General features: G+C 41.6%; 1 protein-coding gene across 2 annotated transcripts in view; it reads right to left on the bottom strand.

Annotated features, from left to right (window-relative positions):
• The window catches only part of SYT9 (synaptotagmin 9), a 159,928-nt gene that overhangs the window by 110,642 nt on the left and 26,488 nt on the right, over positions 1 to 22,798 (bottom strand). For both annotated transcript variants that reach the window (XR_013959033.1, XM_080641619.1), the window contains exon 2: positions 2,585 to 2,933. Coding sequence is in view for 1 of the 2 variants with exons in the window: in XM_080641619.1 (XP_080497745.1) it covers positions 2,585 to 2,933 (349 nt within the window). In the remaining variant the exon portion in view is untranslated. The remainder of the gene's footprint in view (positions 1 to 2,584; positions 2,934 to 22,798) is intronic.

Below are 22,798 nucleotides of genomic sequence, written 5' to 3'. Positions count from 1 at the left end.
CATTGGTGGAAGCCACATATATCCAAGCTGAAGAGGCTGGAGGGTGGTGGTGGTGGTGGTGGTGGTGGTGGTGGTGGTGGTGGTGTGTGTGTGTGTGTGTGTGTGTGTGTGGTGGCGGCGGGGGAGGGGAGTTTCTGATGGAAATGATGTGACAGAAGCCATGCTAACTGCAATGCCCTTAACCTCCAGTCTAGGCCAAGGAGGTGTCCTGGGAATTTTGGGACAAGTGGTAACAGCTGCAGGAAGGAAGCAGCAAGAAAAGAAATGCAGCAGTGAGAAGGTAAAGAACATAGGAGAAAGAAGGGACAAGAAGTAGTAACTAGCAGAGCAGACTACTTAGCGTCATCTCAGCAAAGAGTACCTTCCCCCTCCCCAAATAGGGTATCAAAAATGTGACTTTAAAAAAGATGTTAAAAATGTTTTGGAGCATGAAGGACATTTCACTAATTTTCCCCATTTTGTCACTGTGTGTGTTATAATATAACATAATTCCTAGATAATTACAAGACCATACACCATTCTTATGGTAATCAGCAAAGATGTGTATTTCCAGACAAAACCCATAAAAGGAGTTCAATAGTAATTTAGATAAGTATTTTAAATGCATAATGATGCACATTATCAGTATTAGGTCATATGCAGATGGAAAGAGTTTAGTTTTCTGATAGTAGTTCAGATAGAACTAAGCTTGTTTTGGCCATCAGAAAAGGTAATTTAATTGTATGACTCCAAAACGAAAATCAATGTAAATGTAAAATATATTTTGCAGGAATAATTCCTTCTCTCTTCTCATTTTACTTATTTTGTTTTCCTTCTAGCTAATGTCTACAAATCAGTGGTGAAGATATCTATAGTTTTTATTTTTAAATACAATCTCTTTTTGATATGCAGAGCCCTTACACACTTTTCTAGAATAAATACTGCGGTAATCAGAGTGATGTGGTTGCTATCAATTTATTAGAATGATGGCAGAGTCCTCAGATCTACAATCTAACAAAAACCCAGCACATCACCCTGTGTCGAGGGGACCCAGATCAGAACAATTAACATTCAGAGTACAACCAAATAGGAGACAGTTTCAATGGAAACCCCCTCTGACAGACCCGTTATTAAGAATACTGAGAATTTGTTACAAGTCTGCACCACTGCATGAGCCCCATAGCACCATCGAAGAGCTCCAGTTATATTTAAGTGTTAAATCTGAAGAGAAATCCTAGCGATAGAATCCGAGGATTTCTTCTAAACCAAAAGGCAAACAACCACTCCTTTCCTCGCAGAGAAACAGCTTAGATTTAGCTCTTTGACTCAGAATTGGAAATGATGCTAAAGTGGGTTTCTGAAAAAATTAAATTACAAACTGTCATATTCCATCCTACTTAATGTGAATGAGCCGAGCTTCCAGGATATACTCGATTAACATTTAAAAGGGTAAAATCTTATTGCTGTTTCTAGAGAACAAATAAAAAAGATTTTTAAAAAATCCCCCCAAATTGTGCTCCTACTTTCTAAATAACAGCACACGCTTTTCCTCTGGCTATTGCTCAAGCAAATATTCTCATTTTTAAAAAAAGCTGCTTCCCAAGTCTCTTTCCCTATAGTCTCTTATTGAAAGTGAATTTTTATATCCAAAGATTCAGAATTGGCTGTTTGACCTCAAAGCCACCTTTATGCAACATCTGAGTCTTGGGAGAGGCTCGCCTTCAGGATAAAGATGCTGTTAATAGCAGCCCGGAGAGCAAAAGGGCAGCTCATGTTTTGGAGTGTTTACAGGTATCAGCCTGGTAAAGCACACGATGTCCACGCTATTGTTTCATTCTTAAAACCACCTATATGTCTGCTGTCACGCTTTCTCTCTTACAGAACAGGAAATGGAAACACGGAGGTTAAGGTGTCCAATATTACATGTCTAAGTAAAGCCAGTTCACTGGCCCCAGACCCTCTTTTGTGACTGAATTATATTCCTCCACTGCCAAAGGGCACAGAGTATCCAGCCACACAGAGAGGGGCCCTAGGCCTGGGCACTCTGCAGGCCTTGCAAAGGCTGGAGATGGGCCAAGACTTCTGGCCAGTCTGGAGTGCAGAGAGCCTGTGTGTGCCGGCTCGGCTAGGTCTGAGGCAAAGGAAGAAACGCCCTGGCACTGGGGGTGGTAAACACTCAGGCTCTGATGGTGATTGAATCCAGTTCAAACCCCGACCTAGGTGCTTACCAATATATAACTTTGTTACTTCATCTGCTTGAATTAAGTTTCTTCTGTGAAATGAAAATGATAATAAGATCCATTTCACACAAAGTGGTGAGCCATAATGAAAGAGTGCAGATGAAGTTCTTAGATGGTACCTGACAGAGAAAGTCTTAGTCACGCTAACTAAATGTTATTGTGGACCAAGCAGAGACTGTGCAGAGCTCAGGAACCTCGGTGCAATACACTGAGCAGCTCTGAGTTCCCGGATTCACGTCTATGACAGCGAATGGACATGTGAAAGGTCACAGGCTCCTTGGTGACTCAATGTCACTGCTGCCAAGGGAGGGGAAGGGGTGGAAGGTCCCTGCTTTGCATTCGGAAAGGAAGGAGGCGTTACTGACCGAGTCGACGAGGTTGGCTCTGTGACTTGGCGCTTCACACGGACGCCGTGGGCACAGTTCTCCTGGGCCCCTGTCTGGGTGGAGAGGGGGATGTCCGGGGAGGTGTGGCTGATCTTCATGGAGGAGTCAGGGCAGGGGCTGGGAGGGTCTAGGAAGCCCTCACTGTTCTCCTGCTCATTGATCTCTGTGTCTGTGTAGTTAAGAGGCTCCTGATTGTCTTTGCTACCAGAGAACAGGCCTCGTTCTCGCCACGGAACCCAGCAGAGTTTCCAAGACACGAAGAGAGACACACCAAAGAGAGCGAGGCCACAGGCGGTGACCAGAAGGGTCAGCAGGCTCACTGAGATATCTGCAAAGAAGCAGAGATTAAAGGTCAGTATGATTGTCACCCCCCACCCTGCCATTGCACAGGGCAGGTTGAACGGCCCTGCCATCCATCCATCCACCCCTCAGCAGCCAGCTGAGGAAGTAAAATGCAGGCTGTGCTTAGAAACAAGAAACAGGTTGCAGTAGCAAGAGACAGGGAATATCCAGGGGGCCTAGAAAGGCCCTGTAAGTCAACCATAACAGCATTACTATTTACACTTTCCCACCACAACACAAATCACTGATATTGGATGAGCATGGCAGTTTCATTGTCCTTAAAAATTACTCTGTAATCTCAGAGGGGAAGGGGAGGGTGGACTGGATAAAAGACAGTGAAGAGAGTAGCCAAAGGACATATATACATAGCCCGTGGACACACAAAACAGAGTGGTGAAGGCCAGGGGAGGGGTGGTGGGGCTGGGTGGAGGTGGGCAAACGGGGGGAGGGAGAAAATGTAAGACATCATTAATAGTGTCAACAATAAAAAAACAAAATAGTATCAACAAAACAAAACAAAAAAGTAGAGTGCTCTTTCCCTATTTTTGATATCAACTTTTAAGGGTCTCAGCAAAATGAAGCTCAAGCCCGCTGGAGCCTCGGGAATACCTACATCCCGGCAGTCAGGGTGCCCAGGACCAGGAACGGTGCTCCCCATTTGGATTTCCCCGATAGCAGACCTGAGACAAGTATTCAAGGGAAAGTGGTGTGCTGAGATGAAGATAACACAGGGAGGGGAGAAGGGCAGTGATCTAGGGAAGGAAGCCAGAAGTAAAGGGGGCTTTATCAAGCCAGTTACCACGATGGGGGACTGGGGGGTCAGCCTGCTGAGGGGGCTCCATACACCGGGGCCAGGGACTTGGGCCATTTATAACATTGGCTCCCTTCAGTCACTGATTTGAGGGAAGTTCTCAGGGGGCATTTCCAACCTGCAGCATGGGTGGCAAAAAGCTGCAGTGGCCAGAAAAATCCCACATTCAAATAAACACAAAGGCTGGCCTCTGTCGGTCAGGGGGCATGTGCTCAGGTGGTGAGGGTGAGGGTGAGGGGATATGGCAGGGCAACAACAGCATCTGCCACGTAGACTGTGGCACCATGGCCTCAGCTAGGGTCCATGACAGTGTAGTATCTAGCGGCTGAGCTTTTAACTTTCAGAACAAAGCCCAACCCCTCCATGCTTCTGCCCTACCTTCTAGTAAGGTGTCAACCTGAGTCAGTCCTGGCACTGTGGTGGCTGTAACCCCTTCCTTTAAAGGACACCTTACTGGGCTACAAGGACTATCCCTGGGTTATGCCTTTACTGCCCATCAGTAATATTCATATTGTGTTAGCCAAAGTTTTCTCAATCACTATACATGCCAGGTACTGTGCTAGGCTTTGGAGATACAATAGTAAAGAAGAAAATTAGGAATTGATTATTTAATATTCACAAAATTTTTTAATTGATTTCAGAAAGGAAGGGAGAGGGGGAAAGAGATAGAAACATCAGTGATGATTCTCATTGATTGGCTGCCTCCTGCACGTCCCCTACTGGGGATGGAGCCTGAAACCCAGGCATGTACCCTGATTGGGTACTGTGACCTCATGGTTCATAGATTGATGCTCAATCATTGAGCCACAGTGGACGGGCAATATTCACGATTTTAACTATCCACAGCACATCAGCAATCCATGATACATGTCAGTATGCCTAGGCATGCAAATGAACCCTTCCTGCAAACCACTTACCTCCTGAGTCAAACTGACCTCCTGGCACCCATGTGCTTTTCAATATGACTCTGAAGGTACCTGATCATTGTTATAAAATGATGAAACCGTTTCTTCATGAAAAATTGCTCTTGACAGAGAGCCAGCTACCAGGGCTGGTGATGGATCTACTCTATCTCCTCTATGACTCCCAATCAATCTTTGCCCTAATAGTGAAGCAATATCACATCTCTGTTTGAAAACTCTGGGGTTCCAACTTCAACATGGGTAATGAGCTTAAATCTTTGCTGCTTTTCTATTTTTAAGTCCCATGGAAATGAGATAAGCAAATTACATAACAATGGAAAACAAGAATGGGTACCATCAATCCATCCGTGAACCAGTAACACTGAGGAATTTCTGTAATTGTTTTTAAAGGAAAAGCCAATTAGTGCTGCATGCTGAACACAGGCAAATGAAAACAAGGGACACAGAGGGAAAAGTAAAAATTAAAAAACAGATGCAGGCCCAGCAGGTATGGCACAGTGGTTGAGCATCAACCTATGAACTAGGAGGTCATAGTTTGATTCCTGGTTGGGACAGATGCCCAGGATTGTGGGCTCCATCCTCAGTACGGGATGTACAGGAGGCAGCCAATCAATGATTCTCATCCTTGATGTTTCTCTCTCTCCCTCCCTCTCCTTTCTCTCTAAAAAACACAAGTAAACAAACAGACAAACAAACAAACAAAAAAACTCAGATGCAGAGCAACAAGAACAGGGATGAGGAATAGGTAGTCAGTGAGCCAACGTAAAGGGCACTAGAAATCACCCACCATAGAGCCCAGACAGGTGGTAGGCGAGCATGGTTTGGCCACAGGCTCCCCCTGGGCCTGCCAGCTCACACAGGAGTGAAAATGTGTTGGTGTAACTTCTATGATAGGTGGTAGTGGTGGAAGCACAGGGAGGGAGGCCCCATCCCCGCTAATCAGGCTGTCATAGCAATCAACCCCCACTCCCTCTAATCAAATCTGAACACAAAAACAGGCTTCACACAACAGTGAAATCCCATAATACATTCTGTAATCCAAGTGGAAGTAAAACCCCTTCCTTAATAACTCTGGCACTGTCCTGATGCAGGCACCAACAGGAGTCCACCAGGATGGCTCGAGGAGGGGTACTTGGGAAGGCAGAAGGGTCAGCTGTACTATCACCTACCCAATATTCTCTCTTCCCCACCACAGCACCCCTCCCTCCAAGGGAGGAGGATGAACCCCAAGGCCCCGATGTTGGTTTTGGCCCCTGGACTTGCTCTAGTCAATGAAATATGAGTAGATATGGCCCATGCCACCTCAGACCTCATGTAAGGGCTGGTCTTCCAGCCTGGGTGCCATCATGGGATGGCTGGGGCAGAGGCCATACCTAATACCTACTTCAGACCCCATGACCTCAGGAAAGGGAGAGGGAGAATCTGCTTAGAATCACAACATAGCTTTATTTGAGAAGAACGGAAGTTATTTCTTCAGTGAGGTGGTAGGTACATGGCTATTCATTTTATTGTTGATCTTTAAACTACATGCATTCACTATGTATACTCTTTGGCCTTCATGGTATATTTCATAATAAAAATTGTAAAAATTCAAAATTATTGTTCTAAAGATAATTTTTCTAAAGAACCAGAAAACTTTTTTTTCTAATTGGTCCTTTTGTCCAAAGCTCACGAGAATAACCAGATGGAGATTCAGGGCTAAAAGGAGACAAGTGGTAACCCAAGTCTGATCCCGATCAGGGAGGTGCCGCTGCTCGCGGGTGACTGTGCATGAAACTACCAGAGATGCCCCGGAGTGCATCCTCCCAGGAAGATGTGGCATGGATGCCCACAATCACCCTGATCAGGACCCTCTTCCACCAGCCACAGGATGTAACACATTGTTAGCCCCAGCCATAGGATGTAATGTATGGCAATAGCATCCCTGGACACCAGCTACAACATATAGTGACACCTCTTACCTCTAACCCAGCAGACATCCCAGCTGGACACCTACAATTCTAAGGGATCCCTGCACAGTAAGGACCTACTGTGAAATGGCAAATGTTATTGTCCAATGAGTGAAAAGCTTGAGCACCCATATACTGCAAATGGACAAGGGAAGGGCAGTTGCCCTGTAAATTGCGAAGGGCTAGAGAAGACACATAAACTGACAACTGAAGAAAAGTCAGGGGATACATGGGACAAATCAACAACTTAAAAGAGACTAACCAAGCTGAGCCATCAGAATAAGTGGCTCTTGACATAGAACAAATTAATGCAAGAGGCAACTTAATCCATCTACTCAGTGAGATGTTTAAAACAGGGGCTACGAGTGAGAAATATGGCTGCAGCAGTAACCACAGGCAGAGACCCTGAGACCCCACCTGATCCAAGGCAAGGAGATTGTAGCCCTTAGAATTCCACAGCCACAATCACAGGAGGAAAGGAAAGGCATTTTCAGCCATCGTGACTCAGAAGACACACTATTCATGCACTCTGTCCTGCATAAAACCTCAGGAAATTCTCCAAACGAATAAAAATTCATGTCAAAATAGAGAGCCCAAGAAGGAAAGAGCATACTACACGAGATATATTTACATACTATGATCACAAGAATTAATTATAAGTGAAGCAAACAGTAAAAATCACATGAAATGTAAATAATTCTAGTGATGAGATTATGAAGTTTAATGTAACCGTTAGGAAAAAAAAAATACTTAAAAGAGCAAAGGAATGACTACCATACACTCACTTCCATTCCAACAATTTCAACATACATGGGAGAAGAAAGAAGGAAGGATGTAAAAGCAAATGAAATGAACTATATTGTTAGCAGGAGGAGATTACAGATACTTCAATTTGATGTTACTAAGTAAATACAGGTATAAATATGTATATAAAATATTTAAGGGAAATGTGATTCATAATGGAACATCTGCATATATATTTATATCCTGTCCTGAGACCCATGCCACTCATAAAGTGATTCAAAATAAAATGTATAAATCCATAATATCAAAGATAATAACATGGGTTCTCAAGTCCAGTGGTTATGTTGTGTAGATACATATGGAAACATTCAAATGATATGATGTCTAGTTTTTGCTTCAAAATGTAGGTGAAACAAGGTTGACGATGGGCTAATAATTTTTGAAACTGAGTAATGAGTATATAGAGTTTATTACATTATTTTCTCTATGTTGGACAGTTTCTTAATGAAAAACAAAAAGCAAAACATGTTTTGGTCAGGGTCTCTGACTTTAGTCTTAGATAGTATTATTTAATAGGTCTGGGGTGAGGACCCTTAACCTCCCTTTTTAACAAGCATGTCAGATTTCAGATCAATCTGCTGCAGATGGTCTATAAATAACACTGTGTAAACTGGATCCAGTAAATATATTTATATTGTGGTTCACAACACAAGACGCTTTCCTAATCCTAAAACCCTTGTGTCTTGGGGGCTTAATAAAGGTAACCCTGGGAAATCCAGTTAAGACCATCAGCCACGTGAGGATGTCACATGGTGTCTTGTAGGGGAAGTGGTGATGTGATTCAATAGAGGAAACAGGCAAGAGCAGACAGCTCTCAGGAGATGTTAGGTGAACCAATGTGGAAACATTGTTATGAGGAGAAACCTTAGGGAGCTGATTCCCTCATCAGCCATCTCTTCCATGTGGCCACGAGGCCTCCATTTGAATACTTTATTTTCTGTATTTTTTAAGCTTAATAAAATAAACATGTATTACTTTGCAATTTAAAAAACATAATAACAATAATAATACAATTGTTGCATTAAAAATCACAGCATTCTGGAGTTAGCCTGTCAAGGGGAACTCAGTTCCATACACACTTCAATAGTCCAGAGGGTGACTCCTGAATGGTGACCCTGAGGTATCTTGTATAAGAAACATGTAATAGATTTTTTAGGCTAAAATGAGATGCTTTGGTGTTTAAAAGACTGAACTTAGATTGTCTGAGCCATGCAATCATGGGAAGACTTTGCTCTTTAATTAATTACACTGTAGGCACCACAGCCCAGCAGTTCAGAACACAGGGTCTAGAATCACATAATGGAGGTCTGCAGCCAACATCTGTTGTGCAACCTAAGGTCTCCATATTTGGTTTCTCATAGCAACATCAGGATAATAATAGTATTTACCTCTTGGGGTTGTAGTGAGTGCTTAGAAAGGTACTGGCACTCAATAAATATACATTTTGGGGTTTTTTGTTTGTTTGTTTTGTTTTTTTGTGAGATGTCTCAGCATTTAGCCACTCCATATCCAGACTTATTTCTACTGTCACAAAGTGGTCACCTTGGTCAATAAATACTGAGGCCTCCTGAAGCTTTATGAAGTGAGCTGGCAATGAGCAAAATTAGGTGCCTAATAGGTGCTTATTGAGCTAAATATTAAGGACAGGAGCAGGAGCTCCTATGGAGCACCTGATATTTGCTAAAGACTAACCCAGGGATACAAAGAAAATAAAACTAGACCTTGCCCTCAAAAATAACCATGTAAGGCTATGCACAACTCACTGGAACCCGGAGGTGGGTTCGGAGAAGACTACCCATAAAAGAGGAGTGGGCCAAGTCCTACTTACAACCACTTCTCTTATATAAAGACCAAACTGGGTCATTTGGCCATGTGGTCAAGAGACTACACCAGGAGAAGAGGAAGCTAGAGCTTCTGTGCATGTTCACCCACGTTGCACAAGACACAACTTGCTCAACTGTATCTGGAAGCTCCAGGAAAGAGCTCACATGGACTAAGGGCTCTAGAACCAGCTCTGCCACCATTTATATCTTATGGCCTTGGGTAAGTCACTACCCCTCTATGCTTTTCCTTGGCTGTCATAAGGGCCTGGATGTGGCTCTTACATTCTGTGGTTCTTATGACACTGCCAAAAGACCTTGTGTTCACAGCAAGGTCTATATCCAAGGCTAAAGCCATTATAATAATTCCTATTAACAACCACAAGTCAATGGGCACTATCCAACTGGAGACTATGTTTTAGGACCATTCTTGCTTTGCATTCAGGTAGCATGCAGGAGGCTCTCTCAGCATTCGCTCGTGGTGCCAACTGTAAGGATTAAGGGAGCATTAACTTGGGCCTGCAGGGGCCATGCCATTATTAAGGTACTGAGCCAGATAAACAGCATTCTACCGCCTTAACTCTAAGAAGCCCTTAGACCAGTAGAATGAATTAGAACACAGAAACTGGCAAATGGCATCGACTGCCTTTTGCTGTGATTACATACAGGGAGGAGCATCTTTAACAGGTCTGTGTCACCAGCCCTCACATTCCTTCCTCAGGCTGCCCAGATGACTCTACCTGTGTGAACTAAGCAACTGGCCTAAAATTAGCAAGAAGAGAACACTTTCCGTTGCACCTTCTATTTGCAAAGTGCAGCCTCACCAGTGTAATCAGCTCCTCTTCACACTGGCTTCACCTCCTCTGCCTCTACCAGATGGGGCAGGGTCTGTGGAGGCTACACAGAGGCTGGAGCTGCAGACATTAAGAGCTGGGTGTTAGCTCTCGAGTCCATAATCCCTGACTTCCCAATCCCCCTGTACCTGAGCTCCCACTGGCTGCATAACAGAAAGGCTCAGGAATTACCATCAGCTTTGCTATTGGATTTCCACTCTCTTTGTACTCATTCTCTACTGAAATTATTTAATTGGAAAGTATCCACTTAAAAATATTTTACCACCCACTGCAGTTTCCCTCTAAGTGCTTGTGAAATCTGCAGTGTTTTCTGGCATGGCATCCTGGCCTGTGCAAAGCGGATGGAAGCATTCAGAAGCACCAGGATTCTTGCAAAATAACAGAAAATCTTATGTGCAAGGTTTCAGGCCAGGGGCAGTCTCTGCCAGAAAAGAACACCATGGAACAAAACCCGAGAACATGCGGGGACTGGGTACAGGCCAGAGTTCAGCAACACTCCTCAGTGTGTGTGCGGGAAACAGGAGCTGGAGGGGGAGAGGAGTTGCCACCTGGAGACCTGGTGTCCAGCTCCAATACCGCCTACGAGGTTTTGGGCTGCCCACACTTCTCCTGGGCCATTTCTCACCTCTAAAAATAAGGGGAGAGATTCCTCCTTGCTGGGCTCTTTTGAAAATTAGATGCACTTGCATATGTATAAAAGCCTGCCACTGAGCTTGAACTTCTTTTGAAGCTGTGGCTGCTGCATTGACTCAATAACTCCCACCTCCCACAGGACCCCTTTCCAAACTCTGTCAGCCCGAGCCATTTCCGAGGCTGATCTGGTCTTGCTTTGATCCAATTAGTGTTTACATTTCTCATCTTTCCTGCAAAACATGATCAAAAGGTTGCTGACAACCACATTAATGAACGAGCTTTAGAATGATGTCATAAAGAAGTAAATGTGTGCCAAAACCGGTTTGGCTCAGTGGATAGAGCGTCAGCTTGCAGACTGAAGGGTCCCGGGTTCGATTCCGGTCAAGGGCATGTACCTTGGTTGCGGGCACATCCCCGGTGGGAGGTGTGCAGGAGGCAGCTGATCGATGTTTCTCTCTCATTGATGTTTCTAGCTCTCTATCCCTTTCCCTTCCTCTCTGTAAAATATCAATAAAATATATTTTAAAAAAAAGAAAGAAGTAAATGTGTGATGTTAGGGTGGGCTGCTTCTTCCCATTCCTGGCTCCTATGAAGAGTGACTTTTCTCCAAATGCTTCTAGTTAGTTTTCCTATCTCTTACTTCTCTGTACAGAGGGCAAGTGGGTTGCTTGATTAGAAAGCTCGAGGTAGCCTTACACTTGACATCTGTCCACCTGCATGGGGCCCAACGCAGTATTTGGAAGTCTGTTATTGCTTTGGACTCCAGAATTAGGCAGATTTTCTCCTTGGTTCTTCCTCAGGCACAACCTTGACCCTTACCCATAGGGCCTGACTGAGAGCAGTTCCATGCAGGTGCTCACGGCTACCTGGGCCTATATAGGTATGGGCAGAGGACTCCCAGGCTTCTATTAGCATGAAGGGAGTTAAATGATGGGGTTGTTTTTCATAGCCCAACAACTAGGTGAGAGCCTGGATATGTGAGGAAATGACCCAGAATCTTAGTACAGACTTGTTTTTAAACACATGTGAGCCCTGGCTGGGTGGTTCAGTGGTTAGAGTGTCCTCCCTTACACCAAAAGGTTGCGGGTTTGATTCTAGTCAGGGTAAATACCTAGGTTGCAGGTTCGATCCCTGGTTGGGTGGGTTCAGGAGGCAACCAATGTTTCTCTCTCACATGGATGTTTCTCTCTTTCTCTCAAGTCAATGAACATAATCTCAGGTGAGGATTAAAACACAAACACTCATGAGACACTCCCTAGAGTTTCCCAATAATTCTTGCGAGAAGTACCTCAAGTCCTGGTGCGCCCCGGTGAGCTGTTGGGGGCAGTGGGCCAATGAAAGCTAAGGTTCTAGGCATTTCAGTTATTAGAATTCTATGATTCTAAAACAATATTGTCTCTTTCAAATGAGAAAATTTAAAAATCCTATACTCAAAAAACTCAGCATTTGTATGTGATAGCCTTTATAAGAGAGCCAAAGACCGCCCAACATCCAACTAACCCTCAAACTATGTCCTAACATTTGGACGCCGGATGCATGCAAAGTCTTCTGGTAGGGAGCTGTGTGTTGTACATTTCCATTTAGCACTGCAAATCCACTCTCCTCCCCTCTCCACTCTGCTCTGGACCTTGGAGGCTGACCCACATGGACTATATCAAGGGGCTCCCTTGCCTTTGACTTCTGTCGGGTTCAGCCAATAGGAGGCCTTAGTGGGCTATTAGGGGGTGGGAAGAGAATGGAGGTACAGTATCTACTCCTCCAGCTTTCCTCCTGCTAGGTCGCCATGTTGCATATGTCCATCTACTGAAAGCCACAGCTCTTTTCCTGGGTTCTTTCAGGCCTATGGGTGGCAATGGCTCCCTGTTGTTACTAGCCCTGGAGTACTGTCCTGCCCCTTGCTGGTTTCCCTGAATCCTGACCAGGCCTTTATAAAAAGTTCCTGTGTCAAACTCTCCTCAAATTGCCTAGCTGGACCGTGCTGCCTGTTTCCACTGGGACCCAGGTGGATTTGCTGAAGAATGAGTTGTTTTGTATTCTGGGCCTACCTGTAGTCACCTGCACAAGCTCAGGGAACTGAAACTCATATCTCGGCCTGAGTTTCCTAATATAAAACGAAATGGGATGAGGTGAAAGGGCCCTTCTAATCGCATATTCTAGAATTGAGAGAAATTGTATATCTAAAATATCTTCTGCAACTTAGTGTGATGCCTGGCATGCAGGAGGCACTCAGTGTTTGCTGAATGATAAAATTCTAACCTAGGTATCACTTCCATTTTTATACCCACTAAAAAAAAAATGTGCTTCTGGGAAAGGAACTGCCAAAGAAGTCATGTTTTTAAGTGTATATAGAGAGGGCATTAGGATTACCTTTTCCTCATGATTAAAAAATGACACAATATTTCATGCTGCTCTGCACATTTATGGCTCCACAGAGGCAGTGCAGCGTAGTGAAAGGAGCATGGGCTCCGGAGAGAGTCATTATCTGTTGACCTAACTTCACAACGCACTGAACTGAGCTGCCTTGATGAAGATATTATGTAATTGGGGGTGGAGTGTGCCAGACAAACTAAATTTTCAGGATACACCTTACAGCCAGATGATGTCTCCAGACAGTCATGTCTTATGGCCAACACTAACCCTACAAGTACCTCTCCTGAGAAAGTTCCATGTGGCAAGGTTGCTTAAAGTCCACTCCCAGCTCAAACTCTTCCCTATTTCTTGATCTCTCTGTCTGGTGCAAACCCTGGTCCAAAACTAAAATCACAGACTCTTTTCCAACATATAACCTCTTACTAGCTTGGATTTCTATACCTGAAAACCTAAGGTACTCCCAAATCATACACCTTCCTGTGCTAAAAGCACAATCAGGCTTAGATTATTGGCAACTAATTAAAAGCATGGATTCTTATATCTTTGTATTTACCTGTCAATTTTCTACAAATTATATGTTTGTAAGTCAACCTCCTTTCAGTAAATACTCAATGCTGCTGAAATCAGGATGGTTTCTTTAATTCTCTAATTTTCATCAGTAGTCATGCAAAGAAATTGTCATTTATTTGTCATCAAAATGATTAAGAATACCAGTATATGACCCAGGAATGCAGCAATCATTCTAAAAAGCATTCATCATAAAGAAAAAATACTTTAGATTTTAATGCAAATTACTCAACACTAATGGAAATAATAAGGAATATCCTTCTTAACAGTGTTCTCCTGAGGCCTGCCCTTCAAGTCACAGAGATGCTTCATGATGGGCAGTGAACAGAGGTGCAACTATGAGCAGGCTCTGATGTGCTTCCCTAAGACATTTCTGCAATCCTCACTTCTCTTTAAACTGGGTAGGTGTTTCTTTAAAATTGTGGTAAAAATCTACATAACATAACTGTTACCATTTTAACCATTTTTTTCAGTGTACAGTTCAGTGACATTAAGTTCATTTGCATTGCTGTGCAACCACCCTCACTACCCCATCTCCAGAAAATTTTCATCACCCCATCCTGAAATTCAGTACCCACTAAACAATAACTCCCCACTCCCTTCTTCCTGCCCCACCACCCCTGTCCCTGCTCTACTTTTTGCCTTTCTGATAAACCAAGTAGTTGGCTTCATTTTATGAAAGTTGGTCATGAAATAGGCTTATCACCTCCCAAAAGTGCACAGGAGGAACTGGAGATGATCCCAGCACAGGCAGGCTGCTACCTGAATGCTGAGTAAAGAGGAGTGTCTGAGGCACACCCCATGGGATGTTCTGGAGACTGAATTGGAAAATAGGGGCTACAGTTAATGTTTTACTAACATTCTCCAGATCTCCTGACCCTGGGTGGAAATGCACTCTCCTGAAGATACACAGAGCTTCTCTCACTTTTCTGGGCACCCATCAGCATCCTGTATCAATAGGGAAGCAAGCAGCACCACCATGAGACACTCTCTGTACAAGGTGGGCTTGAGATAGGAAGTGTTTCCCTAATGACCAAGAATGTGAGCATCGGAGTCAGGACCAATGAAGACTCCAAACAGCAACAATACTGAGGCAGGGTTCTCACACTTGCAGAGGTAGAAGAAACAGAAGCTGGATCACTATGGTAGATCAAGCAGGGACCTACAGAGCAGAGATGAGCAGGCAGCCAAGGCAAGGAGAACAGGAGCAGCATCAGAGGAGAGAAAGAGCAAGAATAGCAAGTGCGGATCAAAGGGATGACAAAAGCAATAGGTAGGCTCAGCAGAAAGATGCCAAAGCTAAGGAAGTGGCTCCTTTTACGTGGGATATTGTTATCCACCATATCTTCCATGAGGGGCTCACAGGAAAACACAAGAGGTGAAATGACAGGGGACCTTCCTATCCCTTGTCAGGTAAAGGCTAATGATCCAGCAAGCCTAGGTACAGAGGCTAAAGTAGCCTTGCCCAGCCCATGAGTGGGTGCTATTGAGGGAGATATTTAGGTTACACAATATAAAAAGAAACAGAAATAAAGGTATAGAAACTACTAGAAAAGATGAGACATGATTACCATAAAAACACAAGAAAATTACTAAGCAAGAGAAGACTCATGACGAGTTAGATTTTTAACCAGTACATTTAACTACACAGCTCTACTAAATATCAATAATAGGCATTACATAGTCCCTCTCAAACTGTTCTACTAGAGTACTCCTGATGGAGTACCACCCTCTCCAGAGTCCACGATTCCTCCGAGGGTTTCCCAGGACCCTAACAGTCACATACTTATCCCCACTGTGTTGACCCTGGGAGTCTATGTCAGAAGACCCTTGGATAATCCTGCAAATTAAGTCTAGGGAGCACCTTTGCCATTTGCCATGATGTCACAATGCTTTTTTCTACTGTGTCCATATGAACTGCTATGTGTCACCTGGAAAACAAGGTACATCAAAGCTTAAAACATTCCACTTCCATAGATAACATAAAATATACAAGGACATGGGATGAAAGCATACGGTGTTTGATTATCTTCATGACTTGAGTACTGCCTTGGGTGCTTGATTATCTGCATGACTTGAGTACTGCCTTGGGAATTTCTGGATGGTTTGCTGGTTTATAATTTGTTAAAGACTAAAAGGGAGCCCCTATCTTATTGTCCCCAACGTGAGAAAGAAAACATTGCAATTAGATGTCATTACTATTTACTGAGTTAGGTTTAAAATATGGATGTAGATTATCTTAAGGGGAAGAAGCAATGACCAGGTTATGAGTAAGGAGTTTGACCCCGTTCTAAGATAGAGAATAACTCAATTTCTCCTCAGATCTTTGAATAATTAAGGATAGAGACCACAACCATCATTGAACTGAGAAGTCAATGTGGGTAATTATATCCAGTTATTACTTAATGTCTTGAAAGAAGTAAGTGGACTTTACTGAAAATCCCTTCTGACTAGTGTTGGTCACTGACTTCTGAATGTTACACTCATGAACGTATGAAAAGAACCACTCATTTCACATGGGCACTGAAATAAGAGAGAGGCCCACCTGATCTTTAGCCTCAAAATTCCCCTAAAAGGGTCTAGGAACAGCTTGTGCTATAGACAGATTGTTTCTGTTTCCCCCAAAACTTTATCTGAGTGTTATATCCTACTAATTATATATTACTAATGTGATGGCATTAGGAAGTGGGCCTTTGGGATATGATTAGGTCATGAGAGTACAGGCCCCATGAATGAGATTCATTCCCTTACACAAGAGGCCCAAGAGAGTTCCATCATCCTTTCCATCAAGTGAGAACACAGAGAGAAGGCACCTTCTTTGAGGAAGTGGGCCAAATCTGCCTGTACCTGGATCTTGAAATTCACAGCCCCGGGAACAGTGAGAAATAAATTCCTGTTGTTTATAGGCCACCCAGCCTATGGTAGTTTATTATAGCATCCCAGACTTAGGCAGCTTGGTCCCTTGGGAAGGTGGAATTATAAGTGAATGGCCTTAGTAAACTCTTAATGAGCTATCTTTTTTGTTTCTCAATGCTCAAACTCCATACTTAGATGAGAGTAAGGGTATGGAATGATGGTGAAAGAATCATGTAAAGGGGAAAAAAGTATGAGAAATAACAGGAGGGAACAAAAGATTCACTAAAGTATTCTGAGGTGAACTATTGCTTCCTAAGATACTAAGACTATATAGCAAAGAGACAAAAAGCAGTAGAGAAGCTAGGAAACAGAGGATTAACCTAGGAGGCCCCCTGCAAAAAAAATTCTCATAAAAATAACATTTCCCAGAGTGAAAGTCCTAAGGTTTTTAATCAAATATCCCAGGAAATACTGAGCAAGATGAATGAAAAAGAGCATGTACTCAAAAACATAGCTAAGAAATTTCAAAACCCAAGGGTAGAGAGAAAACCATAAAAGATCTAGAAGCAAGCTGCCTGCAGACTTCTTTTAAGCAATTCTATCATGCAAAAAGACCATGGAACAATACCTTAAAAATTCCAAAAGAAGGTTATTTTTATTATAGAATGTATGCTCAGCCAAACCATCCATACAAATGAGGGCAAAATAAAAGCATTTTTAGAAAAAGGACTCAATATTTATATCCTATGTCCATTTCATTTTTAAAATATATTTGTTTTCCTTTTTTTTTTTTTTTTTTTTTTTTGAAAGGGAGAGAGAGAAACATCGATTGACTGCCTCATGCACACACCCTGATGGAGGATCGGGGATCGAGCCTGCAACACGGGCATGTGACCTGATCAGGAATCAAACTAGCAACCTTTCGGTGCACGGGATGATGCTCAATCAACTGATCCACACCGGCCAGGGCCCTGTGTACATTTCTGAAAATTTTACTTGAAGATGTACTCCAGCTAAATGAAAAAGAATTAGAGAAAGAGAAAATTAACTTACTTATTAAGAAAACAAATAGTGTACCTAACTTCCAAGTGCAAGTGATATGGGGTCCCGGGACATCACCCAGTGTAAGAATATTTATGGATGTGATCAGGAACTCCTGGGAAAATACTATAAGGAAGAAAGTGAGTTCCCACTACCAAATGAATGATCAAGAGACTGGTATATTTAATAATATAGTGAAGAAATATGCTTCTTTTTGTTTACCAAATATCCTACATATTTTATGATAGAAAATATAAAGTAGTCTAAGAAACACAAAATGCCATAAAAGAAAGTAATGGTCAAGTATAAAACCAATTAAAATATGACAAGTTACTTTAATAACTTATGGCATATAACTGAAGACTTTAGATGCAAGAAACTAAACCCTGCAAATGGCCCAAGACTAACAACATAAAACTCTGGTTCCTTTTTCCAGGGTCCTATCATACTTCATGGTTCAATAGATACTAATTTTTACAAAATTACAATGTTGTAACACCAATGATAATAGCTGCACCTTTGAATGCCAAACAAGTGCCAGTGCTGTGATAAGCATCACCTACGTGCTAATTCATTGATCATTATTAAACCCTATGATTAACACCATTTAACAGGTGAGGAAACCTCAGGACAGAAAGGTGAAGTAACCTGCTGAAGTCTACTCTTAATCACTGTACTCTAATATTAAAAGCTGATAACACTGTTAGCTATTGGGGGTGGCACCAGTTAATTGAAAAAGTTAGTTAAAGGGAAAAAATCCCCCCCCCATCTTAAACTTAAACTATTTTATTTTAACATGAATGCTTTATTTTGACTTAAAATATTGATTTTACCAATCCTTTGCTATACAGTTCTTTCCTTTGAATATGGGTGCCCTCATTATAGTTTTGTGTTATCTTTCTTACATCAGAAACACCCACAATTCAGGGTGTGTTCAACTCAAGTTTGTTTAAAGTAGAATAAAAAGTTTAAGATATCTGTGAAGCAGTCTAAGAGAAGAATCCTTCTAGATTATTACCACTGTTTTCAGTCTTTCATAGTTGTTCCTCCACTTTGTAATTCAGCACCATTTAAAAAATAACTTACCTTTATTGAGTCTTAGCATTTATTTCAGTTTTCATAGAAATAATTCTTTTAGTATTTATCTTTCATCAGTATATGTATTATTTAATTAAATTACACAATTGAATAACAAGTCCAACCTGAATAAACAAGTTTTGGAACAAAAATAACTGCTTCTTCGTTAGCATTCAGTTAATTTATGGGAGCAGAAATAAACAGAAATAGTAGTGCATAGTCTGCTATCATGAGAACTCAGCCTGTCATGGTATTTACCAAAATGCTTTCTAGAAGAAATTGAGCCCTGATCATTCTGGCCAGTGAGAGAACTGGAAGGTGGTTAAGAAAGCTTCTTATGTACCATAAAAGAGTTTGTTGATATGTAATGTTTAGAATTAACATATAGATAACATATGAATAACTTTATAATTCAGAATGTAAAAATTTTAACATCACAGTATACTATTAGTTTAACCAATAGCCTCATTTTACAAAGTAAAGGATCCAGAGATAATGTCTAAAGTCCATACAACATGAAATGAAAACTTAAAAAAGAATTTAAGCCTAAAAATATAACCAATGAAAGAATCCAAAATAATATAGCAAATATAAATTGGGAATGGGAAAGTTCCTCATCTTGTTTATATATATATATATTTTCCCCCTAAAGTTGGTAAACAAAATGACTTACAAGAATATTATTTACAGTATGGAGGTAATTATCAAAAACCTACAACTAGAAAAAATTATATAAAAATAGTTGCCTCTGAGAGTAGACCCACGGATAACAATTAAAGCTTTTCTTTCTCTTGTTTTTTCAGTATTGTGTGATTTTTTAAAAACATTATGTATATATTACTTGAACAATTATAATGAAAATTTGTAAATAAAAGGTGAAGAATATAAAATTTGTAAAAAAAATGTTTTAAATTAGGAAGCTGAAATAGTACCAATTCTGACTAAAGATGATCGTGAAGGGCCCACAAGGGGATCTGTCTCAACTGAAACAGATGCCAAAAAGCATAGGAAGCACCTGGGAAGGTTTCTGCTCCCAGAAACTTCCTACTGTGCTGCCTATATGCTACTTGGGCTGAAGGACCCAGATGGTGGTCACTCCCTGGGTCGGGGCCTGAGCACAGTGCCCTGGGAGGTGGCACGGGATGAACTGCAATTACTCTATGCTGCTTGTCATCGGGCATGTGAAGGCCAGCGTAGCTAGCCAACCATCTGTTTATCTGCCTGCTTCTGTGAACTCACACCTACGTACCTACATACCTGGCCAAAGAGTATTTTATGGAAGCTCTAGGACGTGCTTCCAATTTTTGCTCTGAACAAGATCCATGGAATCAGTGGAGCATACACTGAGCACAAACTCTCTGTGCACAGACTTGGCTTGAAGAGAGAAATGGGAAGATGGCATCGATGCTGTGAAATGGGTTCGGGGTCTCCCTCCAGCCAAAAGATTGTTTGGTTTCACTTTGGTTTTTCAAATATGAAAATATGTTGCTCTTTTCATTTTATAAATGTACTATCTTATTAAGGGAGAAGCTTCCTTACCCCAGTTAAGAATCAGTGAACACCGTAAGAATTTTTACTTGATGAAGTGTTTGAGAAGCCTGTAGAAGGTCTCTTATAACTGAAATAGTAGCCAAGTTGCTGGGTTATAAAGCCAATATCCACAGCAGAAAAACATAATTAGCAACTTAAAGCAACTCTGTGTTTATATTTGTTTGGCAAGCAAAGTTCTGTTTAAGTAGGTCCCTGGGCCATAATTACAAGAGTCAGTACAGAAAATACTGGTAGAGCCCAGGTCTCTATAGTGGGAAATTCAAACACACTTTCGAAAATGCTCTTGGGGAGAAGAATAAAATTATTTAACAATTTGCTCATAACAATACAGTGAGAAAACAGGAAAAAAGAATATGGAGGCACAGTCCTAACTCCCTGGCTATTCAAAAAATCTGTCAGAGACAACACCCACAGCACTGTCAGTTTTAATATGAATTTACGTAAAGGTGTGGCTCAAATCCTAATATCTTTGCATGTGGCTTCAAACTTCCAGCTCCAAAAACATACAAATTGTAAATCAATTCTATATCTGGCTTTGAGCAAAGGAGTCCAAAAATATACTCTAGTGGCCACAGCCAGGCGTTCATCAGATTTTAATGACAATCTCACTGCCCTTTTATAGTACAGGTGTAGAAGAAAACAGAAAAGTAAGAAACAATAGTACGACAATTGTATTTAGAAGGGTTTCTAGACTGGAGAGTGTCAAAGCACAAAGACCGTTTTTGTTGAAATCAGTAGGATGCAACACAAGAGAGGCAGCTTTACATGTCAGAATGGCTGCTGATGCAAAACCCAGAGCTGGCAAAAAGCATGAGTCATACTTTCCCAGACATGACAGGAAACCTGTTCTATTGGATCCGACCTCATCTGTTCAGGAATTCCTCTTCACTCTGATGCCCAGGGGGAGGACACATTTGTCAGGCATGTTACTGCTATGTTCTTGCATAGAAGAGCTGCAATTTATGCAAATATGAAAATGTACCGGAATATCATATCAGTGTTCCTGCATAAAAGCAGGGACGTAACCCAATCAATCCGCAAGTTCAGAAAGCTCACTCCTATTCAGTAGTGGGCTGGGGCCAGCTCACAGCAGACTCATAAGAGATAACTCATAAAAGACAACTGTTAAATTTTCATGAATTTTTGAGAGCTAGTTATTAAACACGGCCATCATTTCAAAATTTAATTATGTAAACTTGTAATTATCTAAATAATTTTAAAAACAAAGGTAGTAAGTATTCAAAAGTCATCCTTTCCTACTCATTTTACTATTATCTATGTTCTCAAGGTTATTGATATGTATCACATCTGTATAGTGGAAATACTATAAAATGATGATGCTTTTCCCAATTCAGCATTCAGTGATGTCATTTTGGTAGGTTGAAGTGGGCCATGGTGGAAGAATTTATACCATGGGAAATTCCCACACCACAAATCAGGGCTTAACTTTATTTTGTTGATAGACTAGTCTTAAGGAGGTGCTAAAGCCCTGACCAGTGTAGCTCAGTGGTTGAGCATTGTCCCATGCACTGAGAGGTCGCAGGTTCAATTCCAGGTCAGGACACATGCCCAGGCTGCAAGCTCGACCCCCAAGAGGGGGTATGCAGTAGGCAGCCAGTTGATGTTTCTCTCTCTCCCTCTCCCTTTTTCTCTCTCTAAAATCAATTTTAAAAAAGCATTTACAGAACTCAGAAACACCCATCAGAAAGAATATATGCACCCCTATGTTCATAGCAACACAATTTACAATAGCTAAGATTTGGAAACAGCCTAAGTGCCCATCAGCAGATGAATAGATTAAAAGACTATGGTACATCTATATAATGGAATACTATGCAGCTGTAAAAAGAAAGAACTCTTACTCTTTGAGACAGCATGGACGGACCTAGAGAGCACTATGCTAAGCAAAATAAGCCAGTCAGAGAAAGATAAGTATCATATGATCTCACTTATATGTGCAATCTAATGAACAACATAAACTGATGAACAAAAATAGACCTAGAAACATAGAAACATCAAACAGACTGTCAAACCTCAGAGGGAAGGCAGATGGGAGTAGAGTGGGGGAAGAGATCAACCTATAAACTCATATGCATATTTACATAACCCATAGACACAGACAATAGGGTGGTGAAGGCTTGGGGTGGAGAGGAGGGTGGGAGAGGACAATGTGGGGGAAAAAGGGACATATGCAATACTTTCAACAATAAAGATTTATTTAAAAAAAATTTTAAGTGAAGAAAAAATGTCAATAATGCTGATTAAAAGTGTGTCACGTATACAGTGATTATATTGTGAATAGCACAAAAGATTGGAGATAAATTACTTGAGTTTTCAGAAACTATTATCTGACTCAATAAAGAAGCTGCTCACATTATTACTGACAAATGACTGAAGTGAAGTCACGACATGGGTCCTTGTTGTTTCAGTTTCATCTCACTTGTCAACATAAATGAAACTATCAACTACCATGCATGTTGGACCTACACTCATTTGTCAATTGCCATCAAAGGTTGCTATGGATACAGAACTTTGACAAAAATCAAGGAATGCATTCTATAAGAATCAATTGTAATGCCATCAATAAAGTCTATT

The sequence above is a fragment of the Plecotus auritus genome (assembly GCF_963455305.1).
Source record: "Plecotus auritus genome assembly, chromosome: 9".
Taxonomy (NCBI): domain Eukaryota; kingdom Metazoa; phylum Chordata; class Mammalia; order Chiroptera; family Vespertilionidae; genus Plecotus; species Plecotus auritus.
The sequence above is the reverse complement of the archived record's forward strand: the minus strand, read 5'-3'. Positions and strand labels throughout refer to the sequence as shown.